Raw genomic sequence first — 18,086 nt, forward strand, 5'->3', positions numbered from 1 at the left:
GCCGCCGCCGCCCTCGGTTCCCCCAGCACCGCTTTTTGCTAGAATCGGCATTTGGCGGACGGCGGCATCCCGTTGGCTTTTATTTCGCTTTGAAAGAGAGGAGACTGTGTGGTTTTGTTGGGTTGAAGGCTCGGGCCTGAGCATCAAGGCGGGCGCTTCTCTGCAACCGCGAGTTGGAACCTTCCTTACTGTTAAGGGGAAATGCATCGTTTTAAGCACACGTTTCGAGATTGTAAGGATCCCAGATGCCGCAACAAACTTGCCGACCATCCAGCCAAGGATTTACCTGCCATTAGCACACATGGTGTTAATACTTCATCCAGATCTGTCAGCAGGCACTCTATGGACTCTAATCATTGTTAAAGGTAAAGGTAAAGGTACCCCTGCCCGTACGGGCCAGTCTTGACAGACTCTGGGGTTGTGCGCCCATCTCACTCAAGAGGCCAGGGGCCAGCGCTGTCCGGAGACACTTCCGGGTCACGTGGCCAGCGTGACATCGCTGCTCTGGCGAGCCAGCGCAGCACACGGAAACGCCGTTTACCTTCCCGCTGGTAAGCGGTCCCTATTTATCTACTTGCACCCGGAGGTGCTTTCGAACTGCTAGGTTGGCAGGCGCTGGGACCGAGCAGCGGGAGCGCACCCCGCCGCAGGGATTCGAACCGCCGACCTTTCGATCGGCAAGTCCTAGGCGCTGAGGCTTTAACCCACAGCGCCACCTGTGTCCCCCCTAATCATTGTTACTTTATTATTATTATTATTAGCCAGTTTGCTCTCTCTCTGGGAGAATGTACTTTCCTGCCTTGTTGCACGTTCCTCTCTCTTCACGCCCACCGATATATTCCATTGTTATACGAGTATAGCATTCCCCACCCGCCCTCAAGACCAGAAAAACAACAACAGTCGCACAGGTGCCAGGGGTTTCTAAGTCAGCATCCATGTGTGTCTGAAAACCCAAGTTCACTCCTGGAATTTTAAACTGAAATGACAGCAAAGCAACATCTTAAGACGTCTGCGAAACAGCACGACAGCAGCTGTCATTGCTTTCCTTGTAAAATTGCTACACATTTTTTTTTGTATACGTGCATCCTATTGAACGTTAGCGAGGCGTGCTTCGTGGTCACCCATAAATCATATTCATTATTTTTACATTTTAAATTCTATTTGTTTCCTATAGTAAAGCAGCAAGGGAGAATTGTTCATGTATTGTTCGTTGTCAGCATTTATTTCTTTGCTGCCAGGGACGTGCTACGTGCAAGTGTAGTAACTGCTCAAGATGGCCAAAGCAGTTCTAAAGCAGCTCGGTCTTGGGGGGAAAGGTAGTAGCTTGTATATCCCAAAATATTACTTCGGGGAGCTGGTCAGACCAGGTTGCCCCACTGCAAGCTGGTAATTTGAAAGTCTTCAATCAAGAGGCGCCTTACAAACTCTCTCTCCGGCATAGTACGTAATCTGTTTACCGCTCGCCTTTTCCCTCCCAAATGCAACTTAAGCCCTATCTTGGGTGGACTGGGCGCGAGCTACACGTGTCAGGTGTTTCATCCGCTAGGCACGTGCAGAGGAAGTGACCCGGTTTAAAGGAGACACCCAGCGCGTACAAACGCTTTTCTTCCAGCACACACAACATCCGGTCTAAATTGGGTTGCGTTTACACGGAGATACTCAAGAGACGACCACCTGCCGCATGCCCGTGTGAACACAGCGCTGCACCAGAAACACAAATGCAGGCGGTACTTAACTATGGGTGTAAACAACTTCCGTTCTATGTACAGCACTATATACTAACCTATACCTAAATTAAACGACACACGAGTAAATAACTGTTTGCTGTCCGGTACTTTAAAACCCCCTCACTCAGCTTCACCCACTTTCCCAAATCTCCGTCCCCGCTTCGCCTCTTTCTCCTTTTCTGCCGCTCCCCCGTTTTTCTTTCCCGCGTTTTTGTTGCCCTTTTCCAGCCCCGCTACCAGAACGGCCGGCTCGACACCGGAGCTTTCCTATTGGCTGCTGGAGATGTCTCCTGCGCTCTGATTGGCTATGCGCCTCTCGGCTAGCGCTAGGGCGAGGGGATAGAGCGGGAAGGCGCGCGGAGGGGCGCGTGCTGCGAAAGCTGCGCTGCTGGCTGCTAGCTTGGCGCAAGGTGAGCTGGAAGAGCAGGCGCCGCCTGAAAAGCATCCTTCGCGTGAGGCATCTTCTGCAAAGACGCGTGCAGCGTATTCCTCTCGTATCCCAGGGCCGAGTCTGCAAAGGGGCAGAGGGAGGCTGGGGGCATAAAGTGGAGAAGGAGTTGGCTCCCCTAAAGCAGAGCAATGCCTGGGGGGAAAGGCGGTGAAATGTAGTGGAGAAACGGGCGGGGCAGGTAGGGGGATTGTAGATATTTTTCAGCAGCAGCGCCGTGGTTGGAGAGACAGCAAATTCCTCCCCCCCCCCCCCTTTGAAGTCAGTTGGGAAAGTGGGTTTTTTAAAATACTGTAATGGAAAGGCTGGTTTGAGACAGCAACGAACTACGGTAGTTGAAATTTGCTGTCAGTATTCTGTCTATATCTACTGCTGCTCTCCAGAGTTTCAGACAAATTCCCAGTGCCCGCGGGGCGATGCCAGGAATCCTGGGAGCTTTTGAAGTAAGGCAGGTGGTCTGCTACCACTAAGCTACGGCCTTCCCCAAATCTTAAAAACAATTTTCTTCTAAATACCAGTTTACTCAGATGTAAGTCTGTATTTGAAAAATGTCACAGTGAGTTTAAATGGGCTCTTGAAAATACCAAGTGGGAGGGATCAATCCTGTGGTCACTCAGTGCCAACTGAGTTAACTATATATTTCTGTGGAGGAGAATAAGAAATCCACTGACACATAATTAACAGGTGATACCAGAATGTTATGTAAATATCAAGAGCCTTTCCACTCAAGATTTGCAGAACTTGGCAGGAGTCTGCAGCACTGTTTGTTTAATTCAAAATATCAAAAATGAATTATATGCTTCTGTTGTATAAAATCTCTAAGTGCTGTTTGGAGCGCAGTCCTTATTCTTTTCTATATATATTTCCAGAACTAAATATTTTTGGTGGCAAAGGAAGGAATAAGCCATGAGTCACACCTCAGTTACAGCTGGTTTTATCCTAGGATCTCAGTAGAATTGGAGGGATGTAATATATGCTCTGTGTTGCAAAAAGGGTCTGTGAAAGCCTCTTGCACTGTTCTTGAATGCAAAATAAATGTGCACCCCAATCCCAAGCATATTTATTTGGAACTAAGTAAGTCCCACTGAATCCAATCAGATGTCCAGTCAGACATAAGCATGCAGAATTTCAGCCTTAAAGGATCTGGTAGAGATTTGTCAAAAGGATGTCTGGCTAAAACAGTGGACCTATTACTTGTGGGTAATAGGGTAACTATTTTCTTCCTGACCACAATTCTGTTTCTTCAACAGCAGCTTGACATACATTGTGAAAGCACACAACAGTTTTCTTATCAGTTTACCTCTGGCCCGGCCCTGGTGTTTCCTGAACCAATTTGATGTAGTGGTTAAGAATGCCAGACTAATTACAAATCCCTGTGCAGGCATGTTGCTAACTTGTAAGTGTAATTTACTTCTCTGAAACAGCAGCTAGGTTGGTAAAGCTGTGCTGGCTGAATTTCGTCAGGTAGAGTTTTGTGTGACTGAATGCTTTGCAAAAATATTAAAAATTCATGAACATAAAAAATTAGGTATTTCCTCTTCTACTCCCAGACTTGCTGGTTTTCAGTATATGTACAGTGGTACCTCAGGTTACAGACGCTTCAGGTTACAGACTCCACTAACCCAGAAATAGTACCTCGGGTTAAGAACTTTGCTTCAGGATAACAGAAATCGTGCTCTGGCAGCGGGAGGCCCCATTAGCTAAAGTGGTACCTCAGATTAAGAACAGTTTCAGGTTAAGAACGGACCTCCAGAACGAATTAAGTTCTTAACCCAAGGTACCACTGTAAAATATTGTTTTGTTGTTTTCCCTATAGGTGAACTCCACCTGCAGGCTGACATGGTGAAATGCAGACATACAAGTTTTCTGCTGTTTTTAATAACTGGGCTTCTGTGGTGGGAAAAGTGTCATCTGCTAAATTTCGTCGTGTGAGGGGTTTTTCAGAGGACATGAACAGGGCCTAGGAACGCTAATGGATAACAACGACTCAGAGCTGTCTTTAAGGCTTAACAGAGGCTACAAGAGACCATTGGTTTGGTCAACCCAAGTTAAAATGACAGCCTGACCTAGGTCACATCCGGATTGAGCATTAATCTTGATTTGTTTTTACAGGTTTGCAGGGGACTATTTATCAAGAATTTGTTCTGATTTGTTGTGGGGAGGTTATACAACATCCCACACTTTCCAGTGCGTTTACAATTTCCTTATCACAAAAGTCCAGTTGTGGGAGGAAAACAGGTTTGTTGCACAAGAGCTCGAAATCATATTTAATTACACAACCTGAATTTGCTGGTTTGAAAATGCTTTGAAATGGGCTGCTTTAAAAATAAAACCCACATTTTTTCTTGAGATGCGTTCCTATTTTGGCCTTTACTTCAAATACTCTTTGCGCTTCCTATTGTATTTTATTTTTCTGGCTGGGTCTTCTTTTCTTTATTACATGGATATAGATTACCTACAGTGACTTTCTTATCATTTTAGCACTTAGCAGGCATCAACAAGGTAAGGGGTGCTGGGGCTCATGTTGCTTAAAATCAGTTTGCTTTGTTGCACTCGCCACTGCTGATATTAAGCTGTTTTTTAAGCAGGGGAATGACATTGTCTTACAGCTTTTGATGGAGACATCTGGAAATTGTAGCACCCCATATGCTAGAGTGACTTCTAAGTATCGTACACATCTGCAGGATCCAAAGTCGCAAGGGGGCAAAAGACGGTTGTCTCAGGCACGCAACAGAGCTACCTTGGCAGGACTTTTCAACAACCTACGAGAAACAGTATATTCTCAGCAAGATAACTCCACATCAAAGGTATAGAAATAACTCGGAATCAGCACCTATGGGCCCATCTGCACTATTTTTAAAACACTGTTGTTCCTCTTTAAACAGTCATGGCTTTCCTCAAGGACTCTTGGGAACTAGTTTGTTTCCAGGAGTGCTGTGAATTGTTAGGAGACTCCAGTTCTCCTCATAGAACTACAGTTTCTGGGAAGAGAGGTTGACTGTTAAGCCACTCTGAGAACTATAGCTTTTGGAGGAGAATGTTGGCTTCTGAATCCATCTTTTGTTTATGTGTTTTGAGGAATACAATGAAGGGTCGAAACAATCTGCATGAAAGGCTATGCATTTCCTGACTTGGTGGGTATTTATTTACTGTGCTGTCTTCCTTTGCTTTTCATAATCCATTGTACAGTATTTGAAGTCTTCAAATGGATGCTTGGCCAGCAACAAGAAGACGATCAGAAAAATCTAAGGCATATTAAAATGTTAATCTGCTCAGAACACAGCTAGATTGGGCCTGTTCTCTGTTTTTGTTTAGTGTCAGGTTTTATGCAAGGCTAAGAATTATATCCAGGAGCTGGAGAAAACCTTGGAAAACTTGCTGAAAATGAAAGGTATCGTACCAGCACCATGACACCTCATTTAAATATGAAAAACCTTTTCCCTGACTTTTTCAGTAGGAAAATGTACTAGGCAGACATGACTAAAGAGGTAAACTGTCCCTGCAGATGGCTGAGGTTCTTGTTCCTTCTGACATACCATCCTGAGCCTGGTTCTTCTTACAAATAGTAGGTGAGGTGGTAAACCTATGTCTTCAACTAGGGATGTTGGAGAATTCTAATGGAAACAGAAGCAGAAATTGCCACTGTTTGTGCTTTTGTCCCAAAGTGCAGAACAGAAATCAATCCAGCAATTACAATTGGTATTCACTTCTTTTTAGTTTGCAACTGATACCTAATGAATGACCTAATTTTAAACATTGTTCTGACTTTTCCTTTACATTGAAATGAATGGCCTAGGAAGGGTTCCATCATTAATTATTTCATGCCAGGGTCTCATTCTAGCTCACACCTCCTGCCCCCTGCAATTTATTATGGGGGAGGAGCTTGCACTCAAAGATGAACTAGGTGATTGAGTCATATGTATTCTGTCCCTCAGTGTGTTCTAGTAAATGCAGAAGGCGTGCTAGATTTGGACTGGAGAGACCTCAATTTTAATCTTTGCTTTGAAGATTACAAATGATCCTTTGGTGATGTCACTTTTCCCCCAGGCTATCTTGCCTCTTCCTTTCCCCCCATCTGACCCACTGTTGTCTACTCTGACTGGCAGTGGCTCTCCGGAGGCTTGGGCAGAGTTCCCTTCTCATCCCCTGTGCTACCTGCTCCTTTCATGCTGGGGACTGAGCCTTCTGCATGGGCCCTTCCAAAATAAAGTTGCGGGATTTTTCTGTGATCTCTCATAGGCCTTGTCTTCCCTGGCTTGCTAACTTGATTGTATTTCCTTCTGGAATTTACAGTTCTAGTGCTTATTTTGTTTTACTCTGCTTTTCCCTTGGTTTTTACATTGTGATATATAGTGTTTTTTATTGTAAGGTGTTTTCAGCATAAAAAAATAGGATGAGGACTTAAAATATATATACCAGTATCTTGTTGGTAACTTATGAAGCCATTTACCCACATCATTTCCTTGAAATGGGCCCGGTGTGAGAGAGCTTCAGAATGTGCCACTTGGTTGATGGGTGCTCATTCTTCTGGCAACAGAGGTTTTAAATCTGGAGGATGGCCATCCATCGAGCTTGGAGGAAGTAAAGGAAGAATATGTCAAAATGTACTTCAACAATCACAGGTAAGTCACCGAAAAATATAGATGTCCTGAATTTGTCCCCTTTAAGCAACTCAGAAAACTTTTTTGCAAGCTTCAGGAGGATAAACTGCTTCTGCCTTTTGAGTTGTGTATGTACACACAGTTTCAGGCTATAGAAGCAAACAAGAAGCAAAATTACTGCAGAGCAGGCTGAGCCAACCCTTAAGAGCAACTCATTTTGTAGCATCGTATCAGTCCCAGACCCAAACTCCTCTTACATTTGCTTTTCTCTGCCAATGTAGTCCTTTTCTTAACATGATTTGGGTAGCCTGGCAAGTTATTTGGGGAAAAAGTAGCTGCTCATAATAAAAGCTTGTGTCCAATTAAGTTTTACTCAGAGCAGACCTATTGAAGTTAACAAACTAAAATTAGCTAGGGTGATTCATTTCAGTGGGTCTGCTGTGACTGGATAAAATTGACAGCCAGTCAATCTCTCATCCCCTAAATATTTTCTAGCTTTCCTTTTCTTGCTTCTAGTGCTGCTGCATCCCCTCCTTCAAATTCTGCAAGTCAGAGTGGCGCTACTGCCTGGTACATGATTCAGGAACACGAAAAGACCTCGGTAGCGGAGGATGTGACTCTGAGGCTGACGCAGTCGCCAGCTGCCTCTTCTCCTGACCTCATGGAGTTTGAGCGGTATGTGAAGCTTTTCCATTGTTTCTCTCTTTGGAACAACCCACCAGCTAACGTTACAGAGGACGGAATTTTCTGAGTCCTTGCCTGATACAAGAAAGACACCAATAGCTGCAGGATAGGGTAATTTCTGTGGGTCTGACGTCTCCCTTCATAGGACTCCCTAATGAGAGAAACTGTACCCTGTGGAAATTCTGCTGGAGTGATTGGTTACCTTTGTATAGGGTAAATTATTGGGTTCTCTTTGTTTTTATTCTGTATTTTGCATTTTTTATATTGTCATTGTTATATTTTATGTTGTTAGCCACCCTGAGATCTATAGGTATAGGGCGGTATACAAATTTAATTAATAATAATGGTAATAATATAGTCCCTGACACTTTTATACTGGCATACGTAACATAGGAAGGCCACAGGAAAGCAGCTCCATTTGTCACAGAGCTTTGCAGCTTTCAGAAAATTATTCCCCCCTTTGAATAAAGGAAATGTTTGCTCACATCTGTCATAGTCAACAGAATAGCTTAAATGGCTTGAGCACTGTAGAACACACCCACCCACCCATATATATATATATGGGACACGGGTGGCGCTGTGGGTTAAACCACAGAGCCTAGGACTTGCCGATCAGAAGGTTGGCAGTTCAAATCCCCGCGACGGGATGAGCTCCCGTTGCTCAGTCCCTGCTCCTGCCAACCTAGCAGTTCGAAAGCACGTCAAAGTGGAAGTAGATAAATAGGTACTGCTCCGGCGGGAAGGTAAACAGTGTTTCCGTGCGCTGCTCTGGTTTGCCAGAAGTGGCTTAGTCATGCTGGCCACATGACCCGGAAGCTGTACTCCGGCTCCCTCGGCCAATAAAGCGAGATGAGCACTGCAACCCCAGAGTCGGCCATGTTTTGTTGATACAAATGACAAGCTAAGACCTAGCTTGATGCACATTTGTGATGACTTATCATCTATTGCCGTTTTTCTTAAGTATTATATGCCCACCACATAACATAATGTTATAATTCTGCACTATAATTCTGCAATTCTCTTTTGAGGGTCAGGCTGAAACAGAGGTATCAATCAAGCTTGGCCAGCAGGTGGCGCAAGCCTGCTTCTCTCATACACTTTATTGTGGCCTTTTCTAATTAACAGATACTGTCCGCAAAAGTTTTAGCCAGCAAAATAAGTGCTTTACTCCTCACAAAACCTATACTACTCCTTTTGTGGTTTCTGCTCCCTCCCTTCCCACCTTCAGTGATACTCCTTAGAGCAAGTCTGACCAGGTCTGTCACGACAACAGTGAATAACTGGCTGTTGCTGTGCAATAATAGGGCAAGCACATATGTCCTCTTTACATTACTGATTCTCCTCCTTGGTTCTGTAATCAGATATGACACATTTGTGACCTTCCCTTTTAGTGGTTGGTTAGCTCAGCTGGTAGAGCATGAGAAACTTAATCTGTGGGTCATGAGTTCGAACATTGTGCGAAAGATTCCTGCATTCCTGGGGGTTGGACTAGATGACCCTCAGGGTCCCTTCCAACTATGGTTCTATGTACTATGGCTGTATAGTTGGGCAACACAAGAAATCAACTCATTCTCTTCTCCCCCCCCCCCCATGCACCCACCTAGCCTATATCATAATTTAGGGAAACTTCCAGTGAGTTAACAGGCATAATAGACTACTGAATAGGGTGACATGTTTAACACAGCTGAAAACAAGACCATATATGTTCAGTCACCAGGAGAAATGCAGGGCAAGGCAATGATAGAGTGACTCCCTGGCTTGATACTTTGGTGTACAAAGAGAAGGGCCCATTGCTCTGTTGGTGGTTCACTTGTGCATGCAGAATGTCTGTCCCAGGTCCAGACCTTGGTTAACTCCATTTAAAAGAAGAAGAAAAGGGTTCAGGTAGCAGGAAAGAGCACTCTCTTCTTGATCCTCCTGGAAATCTATTAACCATTAGAACAGACCTGGGACGAGGCAGCTTCCTAAATTGTGCCACCTTCTCATGGCTACTACCAAATATATGAGTCACAAAAGGGACTACCTGGTTGGTCTCTGCGCTGTTGGATGCCATCCAGACCACATTCTAAAAGCCGTCTCCTTTCCTCTCTTATCTAGATACTTACATTTTTACAAACAGACAGTAGACCTGCTGGTAGATAATGGGGTTGTGAGCCCCGAAGACGTTACTCTTCCTGTGGTGTCCACAGCCGTTTCCCACCTGTGGCAGGGCCTCCCTGAAGAGAGGAGGGACGGTGTCCTACAGTACTGTAATCAGAGGCAGAATTTCATCACTGAGGTCAAGATGGCTTCCCAAGAGCCTCCTTGTACTGAGGGCAGTGTGAGGGACAGCGGAGCTAGTCAGGAAGCCAGCGGTTCGCTAGTATCCACACCAGAGGAGGTGAGAAAGAATCACTCTTAAGGTAGGATTCAAGCTTCAGAGTTCTAACCAGGACTGGCTCTAAGGTTGAAGCGGCCCCGGGCAAAGCACCTTTTGGTAGGCCCCATCCTCCACCTGTAGCCTTTGCAAGGAGCAGGGCCTCCCTCTGACAGCAGCTAGTAGTGTGTTAATCAGTGTGCTCTAAAAAGGGCAGGCAGCTGATCCAACTGACTGTTTTATTTCTCTGCATGGGATTTATAGCCAGTCTTACACCATAATGTCCCAGGGCGTTGCTTATCAATGAAACAACAATCACACCAGGCCCATCTTATCCATTTTAGGCTAGTGGTGCAGGGCGCCAGGCGTGAGTCCAGGGAACACCGAACGAGTGCGCTGAGTGAGCGAGGGTGCATGCACTTCTCCTGCCAAGCATCAGCTCGTTTTTTTCCCTTTTAGCCTGCAGGCGCCAAATTCTGCAGGGCGCCAGAAGGCTAAAAGGGAAAAAACCGAGCCAATGCTTGGTGGGAGCGGCGCAACACGCCCTCGCTCGGCACAGGCTCGCTCGCTCGGTGTGCTGCCTGTTCTGGCCACCGTGGCATGAAGCTGCCAGCTGAGCCAGGAGGCGCTGCATCCAGCCTCCGCAGGAGGAGCCGCCCTCCAGGTCAACAGCTCTGGGAAAGGGGGGGGGCGCCGGAGGGATCTTTGCACCATGGTGCCGGATATGCTTAAGATGGCCCTGAATCACACAATACATAAGTAAATAGTCATCAAAATAAACAGTGTCAAAACAATACCAAAGCAGGCAATAAACAATTTCAGGTGAATGGCTTGTTAAAATCCTCAGCCCACTCCCAAATGCTGGAGCACAGCGCCTCCAAAGTAGGATCAGTCTAGCAAATCACTTTCGGTGTTTTACTGGCACCGTTTTTATTGTTCTCTTTTGTTGCTTTTTTCATTCTATGTATCGCCCTGCTATGACAGGCAGTTTTACAAATAATAAATAAATGAATACATTGTGGTAAATTAAAATTACGGCTTGACTGAGCTGCTCAATGCTTCGAGGAGCATTTGACTTGGATTAATAAATAAATAAATCTGATGAAACAGAAATCCGGAAGGACAGGCATCAGCAGTGGGCCCTGATGGGGTGTTAAAAAGATTCTAGGTTCTGACACTTGCCCTGGCTCCTAATCTTCAAGAATGCTGGCACACACCCCAAAAGTGTAGAGGAGGTGTAATGACCTATTTTAAAATCACTAGGATAAATTATAAACTCAGAAGGCAGGGCAGGTCCTGGGAATAAATGGCAGGAGTCATTAGACGGGTGAGGAAAAATTACAGGTAAGGCAGCACCTGTTTCCAACAAAAGCTGTAAACCAGAGGTTCTCAGCTGAAGTGACCATCTTGAAATGAAGGAAGAAATGAAGCAAGCAAAACTCACTCATGGAGAAGGGTAAAGAGGTCAGCAATCAAAGCAAGCAGTAGCATCAGCCTCATGTAATTTGAATGGGTGGGTGGGTTTACGTATATAAATTTTATGAAATAAATGAATAAAATAACAAAGTGTAACAAGCAACAAGAGACGCATGTATTAGCAAAAATACAAAAGATTGCAGAATTAAATCTTGACAAGGTTGAGCTGTCAATATGAATAATTAAGGTTAATATTTATATCGGGTTGGCAATGTGCAGCCCACGGGCTGGATGCGGCCCACAAAGACTGTTTTACTGGCCCACAAGCTGCCCCCGAACCGAACGGCACCCAAAATCATAGTTGCACATGCGCAGATACCAGAAATCGCATCTGCACATGTCCAGAAACCCAAAATCACTTATGCTCAGGCGCAATTTTTGGCGTCTGGGCATGCACAGAAGCGATTTCCGGTGTCACGCTGCGCCAGTCCGGCCCACGGAAGATCTCCGTGAGAGTGACCCGGCCCATGGCTGGTAAACCTTGCCAACCCCTGATTTATATGAATGAAATGAATACCGTGTGTGTGTGTGTGTGTGTGTGTGTGTGTGTGTATCTCTATGCTTCCATAGAGTAAATGTACAAATTCCGTGCAAAGGAACAGTTCATGAGACTTTGTGATGTTACTAGCCAATCTACCAATCATATTCCTCATATTTTATCTATTGACTTGATTTCAGCCATCACGGCTAACTGACTAGTCAGTCTAATCAAGCAGCAAAACTTCGTGCTCCGCCACTTAATCAGTTCTGCTGAGGCAATATCATTGCTTTGCAAAGTCTCCCTTCAAATAAAGAGAATAACTGTACCCTGTGGGAGTTCTCCATGCAGTGTGGCTACTGAAAGTGTAAAAGCACATCTCATGTTGAGACAGTGGCTTGGTTGATCCGTTATACTAAGCCAAACCATGGCTTATTAGAAACAGGAATGTGCAGCCTCCCAAGGAAGAGATTAGCTGTTTTGCTCTTCCCCCCAATGTTTTGCTGTGCTATGCTTAGCTAAGGTAAAAGGTTAGTTTAGTGTGCCATCCAAACCTGGGATTGTGACTGAGGAAAGGTGGAATATAAATGTTTTAAATAAATAAATGAGTAGGAGAGAGAGACCTATGTTATGTTAGTGTCTGAGACATTAGTTGTGATTAACTCAAGATTCCTTGAGCCATGAAGAAGGCTGGGGATGAGGAACATGCGGCCCTTCAGATGTTCCTGGACTCCCACTTCTCATCACCCCTAGTCAGTATTCAGGAATGATGGCAGTTGGAGTCCGTCAACATCTGGAGGGCCACAGGTGTCCCATCCTTCCTCGCCTTCACACTTGAGGAATCTTGGTTACAACTAGGCTAAAACAGAAACATAAAACACAGATACGATTCACAAGCTGCAGATACATTCACTGTGTTATAGAAAGGTGATTTAAACCCAGTTACATGCACACAGCCGAGTTGGTTCTGGAATCCAGATGATGCAGTTTAGCACAATGCTAGAAAAGGATGGAGCTCCCAGCACGATCCCTACCTTTCACTGAAGCTGTTGTGAATAACTGACCCAGATTCAAGGGTTACAGAGAATTAAAAAGTGACGCTCACAGTGAAACTAGCTGGCTTCTGTCCCACACTTTTTATTAATTATGGCCAACTCTTATAAAACCAGGAAACAAAACACGACCTATCCTAATAATAGCCTGTGTTTTTTTAAGAGATAAAAACTAGATTTTTAAAGAGATGATTGACACTAAAAGCTTTATTGCTCATGAGTTCCAAGTTCCTTCCTTCCATGTTTGTCCATCTGCATTCCTTTGTCATGAAGAATTGTGAGGTGTGTGTTTTTGTTAGATATAGTGCTTCGCAGAATACCTTCCTGTGGTGTTGTTGTTGTGAGTGGCATAGTGTTCAAACAAGACACTAACACCATATCTAGCTGGGAGCTAGTATCCAAAATGCCATCTCTCTCTTTTTTTTAGACCCTCTTTGAAGATGCATTCGATGTGGCAACTAGCTTCCTGGATAGAAATGAAACCCAAGAAATGTCCAGCCAAAGGTAATAGGCTCAGTTCTGTGAACTGCCAAGATCATGGGTCGACAAACTAAGGCCTGGGGGCCGGATCTGGCCCAGTTGCCTTCTGGATCCAGCCCAGGAATCGCTGTGTGGATTGGTGTGGGGATTCTGATTGTTCGGGCTGCACCATTCTCCCCACACACACACACACACCGCGGCGGCGCCTCCTCCCTCCCTCCTCCTGGCTTATCCCTGCCCTGCCTAGAGGAGGAAAGGGCTTTGTTGAACCGCGGTTGGCTGAGCACCATTTTTAGCAGCGCCTCTCCGGAGCCAGCCCTTTCACGCCGCTCATCATCCCGCCTCCACCAGCCCCTGCCGCTTGCAAGGCACAGGTAAGCAGCCACAGGGGCTTGTCTGGTGCTGTGGAGAAGGGAGGGGAGAGTCGTGGGGTTCCCATTATATAGTCCGGCCTCCCACAAAGTCTGAGGGACAGTGGACCGGCCCCCTGCGAAAAAGGTTTGCTGACCCCTGACCAAGATCATAGCATAAATCACTATTTCACTCCACGACCACCACTTCTCCTTAACAATGCTTTGTAGGTTGGTGGAAAACCTTCCTTTTTAAAGGTGGCTCTGAATTATAAATGGTTGTTTTATTGAAATGGTAATTAGCTGTTTCTGTTTTTTATATCATCTTACTGCTGCTGTATTCTGGCATGTCTTTTCTTTTTGGCTGCTGTTTTAGTGTTATTTTTAAGTGATGTTTTAAAAATGCCAGTTCATGGCTTTATTTCTGTTGTTAGCTGCCGACCTCTTGTAGGGAAGGGCACAATACAAATGTTTTAAATGAACGAATGAATGGTTGGGCAAGAGAGAGAGAGAACCCTATTTTGTTAGCGCCTGAAGCATTAGTTGGTGTGACTGGCCAATTTATTCATTATTCATTATTCATTCATTTATTCATTAGTTAGAAACTGAAACATTTCCTGATCATCCATTGTGTAAATATATAGTTATCTCTGCTGCTAATGATTATGTACGGATGTGGATTGTGTAGGTAGACTCCCTTTAATTGGCATGACAGCGGAAACACAAGGTTCTTTTCTGTAGGTTATGCTTCCCACTTTGACACCTACGGGACGCGGGTGGCGCTGTGGGTTAAACCACTGAGCCTAGGACTTGCCGATCAGAAGGTCGGCGGTTCGAATCCCGGCAACAGGGTGAGCTCCCATTGCTTGGTCCCTGCTCCTGCCAACCTAGCAGTTCGAAACCACGTCAAAATGCAAGTAGATAAATAGGTAGCGCTCCAGCGGGAAGGTAAACTGCGTTTCCGTTCGCTGCTCTGGTTCGCCAGAAGTGGCTTAGTCATGCTGGCCACATGACCCGGAAGGTGTACGCCAGCTCCTCGGCCAATAAAGCGAGATTAGCGCCGCAACCCCAGAGTTGGCCACGACTGGACCTAATGGTCAGGGGTCCCTTTACCTTTACTTATGACACCTAACAGTTGGTGATCATCAAATTTAGTGTCCATATTGAAAGGAAACAATTTATTTTTATTAATTTTCCTTTTCCAGGGTAGATGAAGGTCTCACTATAATCTCTTCTTCTGTTTGTAGCTCAGCATTCACAGGCTGTACTTCAGAAAGCCAAGAGGATTACCATCACCTCTACCTGCAGATCATCAGCTTCTTGAAGAGCCTGTTTTTTGCTAACACACAACCATCCCAGGTAGGACTTTGCAAAGTGCTTGTTATAAGGCAGCCCACCCGGCCTCCACACCCCAAATATAAACTTGTGTTGTTGAAGATATAAGAACTACCACATCACTGCAAGTAGGTTAAATTAATGCACCATTTGAAGGCCTTTTTCAGAATGTCTTGCATATATTTCAAAGCTAATTGGGTGCAACAGCAATTTTCATTTGCCTGTTTGTCTTTCAGGCAGTCTTTCAATTGAAACATGAGGGTATACCTAACTGCTCTTGGTGATTCAGTTCGTGGGAAAACAGGGCTTTCACAGGGGCAGGTGCCCTATTACAGAACTACTATCCCCAGGGTGCAGCATTTTCCTGTAGTGTCCTTGTTGTTGTGGAAGTCCAAACTGTTTGTGTTTGATACATCGATAGCAGACTCATATAATCTGGATGTAGATCTTCTATACAGTAGAGCCCTAACAGCAGCATCTATGCACAAGAGAGTTCATTTAAGACTGAGCCTGCGGATGAAGGAAAACAGAAAAGGGGGAAGGGAGAATAGAACAGAGAATCCTGAAGAGGAGCACCACTGGCTGGTACTCTAAGCAGTTGCACTGTATACACTATAACATTTTGTGTCCTTGCTGTGAATCCTTCTTTTCTATCTGGCTTAATGCAGCAGGAACCAAAGAGGAGGCAGAAGCCAGAAGCCAGCACCAGTTTTGCAAGGATTCTTCCAAGTGCCCCAGGGAGAAGCAGCAGCTTCGGGGTGCAGGAAGTAGTGGGACAGACTATTCATAAGGCTGAGAAGGAAAGAGAAAAGAAGCTGTGAGGAGCAAATGCCCTGTGCAGTGAGATTAATGATTATGGGTCTCTAGATGTTTTTGGACTACAACTCCCATCACCAGTAGCTAGCAGGACCAGTGGTTGGGGATGATGGGATTTATAGTCCAAATACAGCTGGAGTCCCAAGTTTGAAAAGCCTCGGATTAGAGCATAGAAGCAGTACAGATGGATGATAAAAGCCATGTCCTCTGGACAGGAGATCCTGGGATGTAAAAGGGGGCTAGGAGATCCTGGGATGTAAAGGGGGGCTAGGTATCCTGAGTAAATCTCAGCACCCTCACCAGACTAAAATTATGTGACTCACCTGCAGGCTGATGATGACTAAGACTGTCCATCCCAGTCCAACTCATTCATAACAGCAAAAGAGAGATAACTGCAAAGTTTAATTGGGCAGGAATAGCAGGTTTCTAGTTGAGAGATGATGGGCTGAACAGGAAGAAGTAGGAGGACTTGTTTACTTCTTCTTTTTTTAAGAAGCAATGGCGCCCACTTTCTTTTTTACATAACTGCAGGAGAATACACATCAATGAAGAGAAATGTGCAGCTAGGATAACTGGTTTCAGCCACAGCTTTTGTCCTTGCTTAACGCCATATCCGTTAAATGCTTCACATTATCCCTAGAGACCAGGATGAGGTGTCAACACAAAGTTCTTCAGGGCTGGGCACATGCATTAAAGTCTGTGACACTATTATCTCTGAACAATATAAGAAGGGCTGCTTGTAATAATACTGCATGTATCCTATACTTACAACAGCAACAAATCACACACTTTTCCATCAGTGTGGAGCAGGTAGAGAAGGTCCAGCTGCAATGATCAAAAGACTTAGAACCACTTTTTGTTTTTAAGAAAGAGGCTGGAACTCTAGAATATTGAAAGGTGGCTGTCATGATGTGGCACACCGTGATGAAACTTGACAGAACTATGAATCGTCGAGGGAGAGCAAACAGAGTAAAAAATACTCGTTCTCAAAATACTAGAACTTGGGGCCATTCACCAAAATTGCTTTATCACCCATTGCCTAGGCATTCCATGTCTAGAGTTAGTATGGTTCAGATTAACAAGGTTTGGCTATTTCTGTTGTACTTTGCTGGGTTAAATGGACATTTGCTCTTATCCTTCCAGGCAGTTTGAACTGCATCCTTTTTCTTTCTGCTTTTGTGGCACCCTTTCCACTTTTGAAGGAAAATGTATTGTTCCGTTTAAAGCAAGAAATGGCTAGCAGAGCTCTTGTTCTTTCTCCTTGAAAGCCCAGCTAACTTAACTCGGCTAACATTTACTTCACCTCCACAAAGCTGCCATGTGTGGGTTGGGTAGAAGTGAATTAATGACAGGTGTGCCCATCAAAATCAACAATTATAAACATTTTGCTGAGTGCCAGACTTTGAGTTGCTCCATCCAATGAATCAGTTTGTCCCAGAGCTCACTTTTTAAAAATCAAATAACGGGAACATTAAAACTCCATTGGTATGTGGGAAGGGGGAACCCTGCAGGAAGTAAGTAACTAGATTCTGCTAGTTATCATTACCTAGGATAGGGATGGGAGATCTGCTGCCCTTCCAATGTTATTGGACACCCAGCTTCCATCAGGGCTGGATGAGGATTGGAGCCTGACCACATCTGGAGGGCCCCAAGTCAGCCTAGAGAAAGAATATTTATTTACCTGTTTTGCCAATGCCATTCACTGCTAATAAGAGCTTTATCTCTCTCCCCCTGCGTATGTTTGACAGGAAGAGGTTCTCCAGCTGGATTATGAGACTGTGATGCTGAGATGCACAGAGACATTTGATGACGAAGATTTGTAAATTAAGATGGTTCTATTAAGCATGTGCGGGGCGGGGTCCTAATTGTTACTTAATGACACGTCTCAGCCTATGCCACCATGAGAAGAGATGCTGCTTCAATTCCTTGGTGTTCATCATGTTTAAACGAGTTCTGTTTGTTTATACTACACAATTCTTCATCAGTTAAATTATTTGTACTTTTTACATGTATTGCAGTTTGATATTTATAAAGTTAAAATTTTTAAAAAAGAAGTACGTCTGAAATTTGGTGCTGAGAAGTGCAAAACAAGACACGTTGGGAAGATATAGCCACTATTTCTACTCATAGCATATAGCATGAAGGAAAAACTCCCCTCTGGAGAGAGGTTGCAGCATTTGGGACTTTTTAGTTTAGAGAAAAGGTGAGTAACAGGTCGCATGACAGAAGCTGGTAAGATTGTGGGTGGCGTGGAGAAAATGGCTAGAGAAAAGTTTTTCTCCT

The 18,086-nt window shown here is 44.7% G+C and overlaps 1 protein-coding gene across 8 annotated transcripts; it reads left to right on the top strand.

Moving 5' to 3' along the window:
- Positions 1-129: 129 nt before the first annotated feature.
- On the top strand, positions 130-17,857 carry STRA8 (stimulated by retinoic acid 8). 8 transcript variants are annotated; one of them, XM_083698755.1, is made up of 10 exons: positions 2,058-2,137; positions 3,426-3,571; positions 4,785-4,982; positions 5,491-5,566; positions 6,713-6,797; positions 7,293-7,451; positions 9,558-9,840; positions 13,250-13,326; positions 14,900-15,011; positions 17,552-17,857. In XM_083698755.1, the coding sequence occupies exons 3-10, from the start codon at positions 4,791-4,793 to the stop codon at positions 17,624-17,626; spliced, it is 1,059 nt and encodes a 352-aa protein (XP_083554881.1). In that variant the 5' UTR covers positions 2,058-2,137; positions 3,426-3,571; positions 4,785-4,790; the 3' UTR covers positions 17,627-17,857. The 8 variants fall into 8 exon arrangements, with proteins under 8 accessions (XP_083554885.1, XP_083554878.1, XP_083554879.1 ...); XM_083698757.1 differs by lacking the exons at positions 2,058-2,137; positions 3,426-3,571 and adding exons at positions 2,164-2,179; positions 3,045-3,125; XM_083698759.1 differs by lacking the exons at positions 2,058-2,137; positions 3,426-3,571 and adding an exon at positions 130-232.
- Positions 17,858-18,086: the final 229 nt, after the last annotated feature.

The sequence above is a fragment of the Podarcis gaigeae genome (assembly GCF_964106915.1).
Source record: "Podarcis gaigeae genome assembly, chromosome: 10".
NCBI lineage: Eukaryota > Metazoa > Chordata > Lepidosauria > Squamata > Lacertidae > Podarcis > Podarcis gaigeae.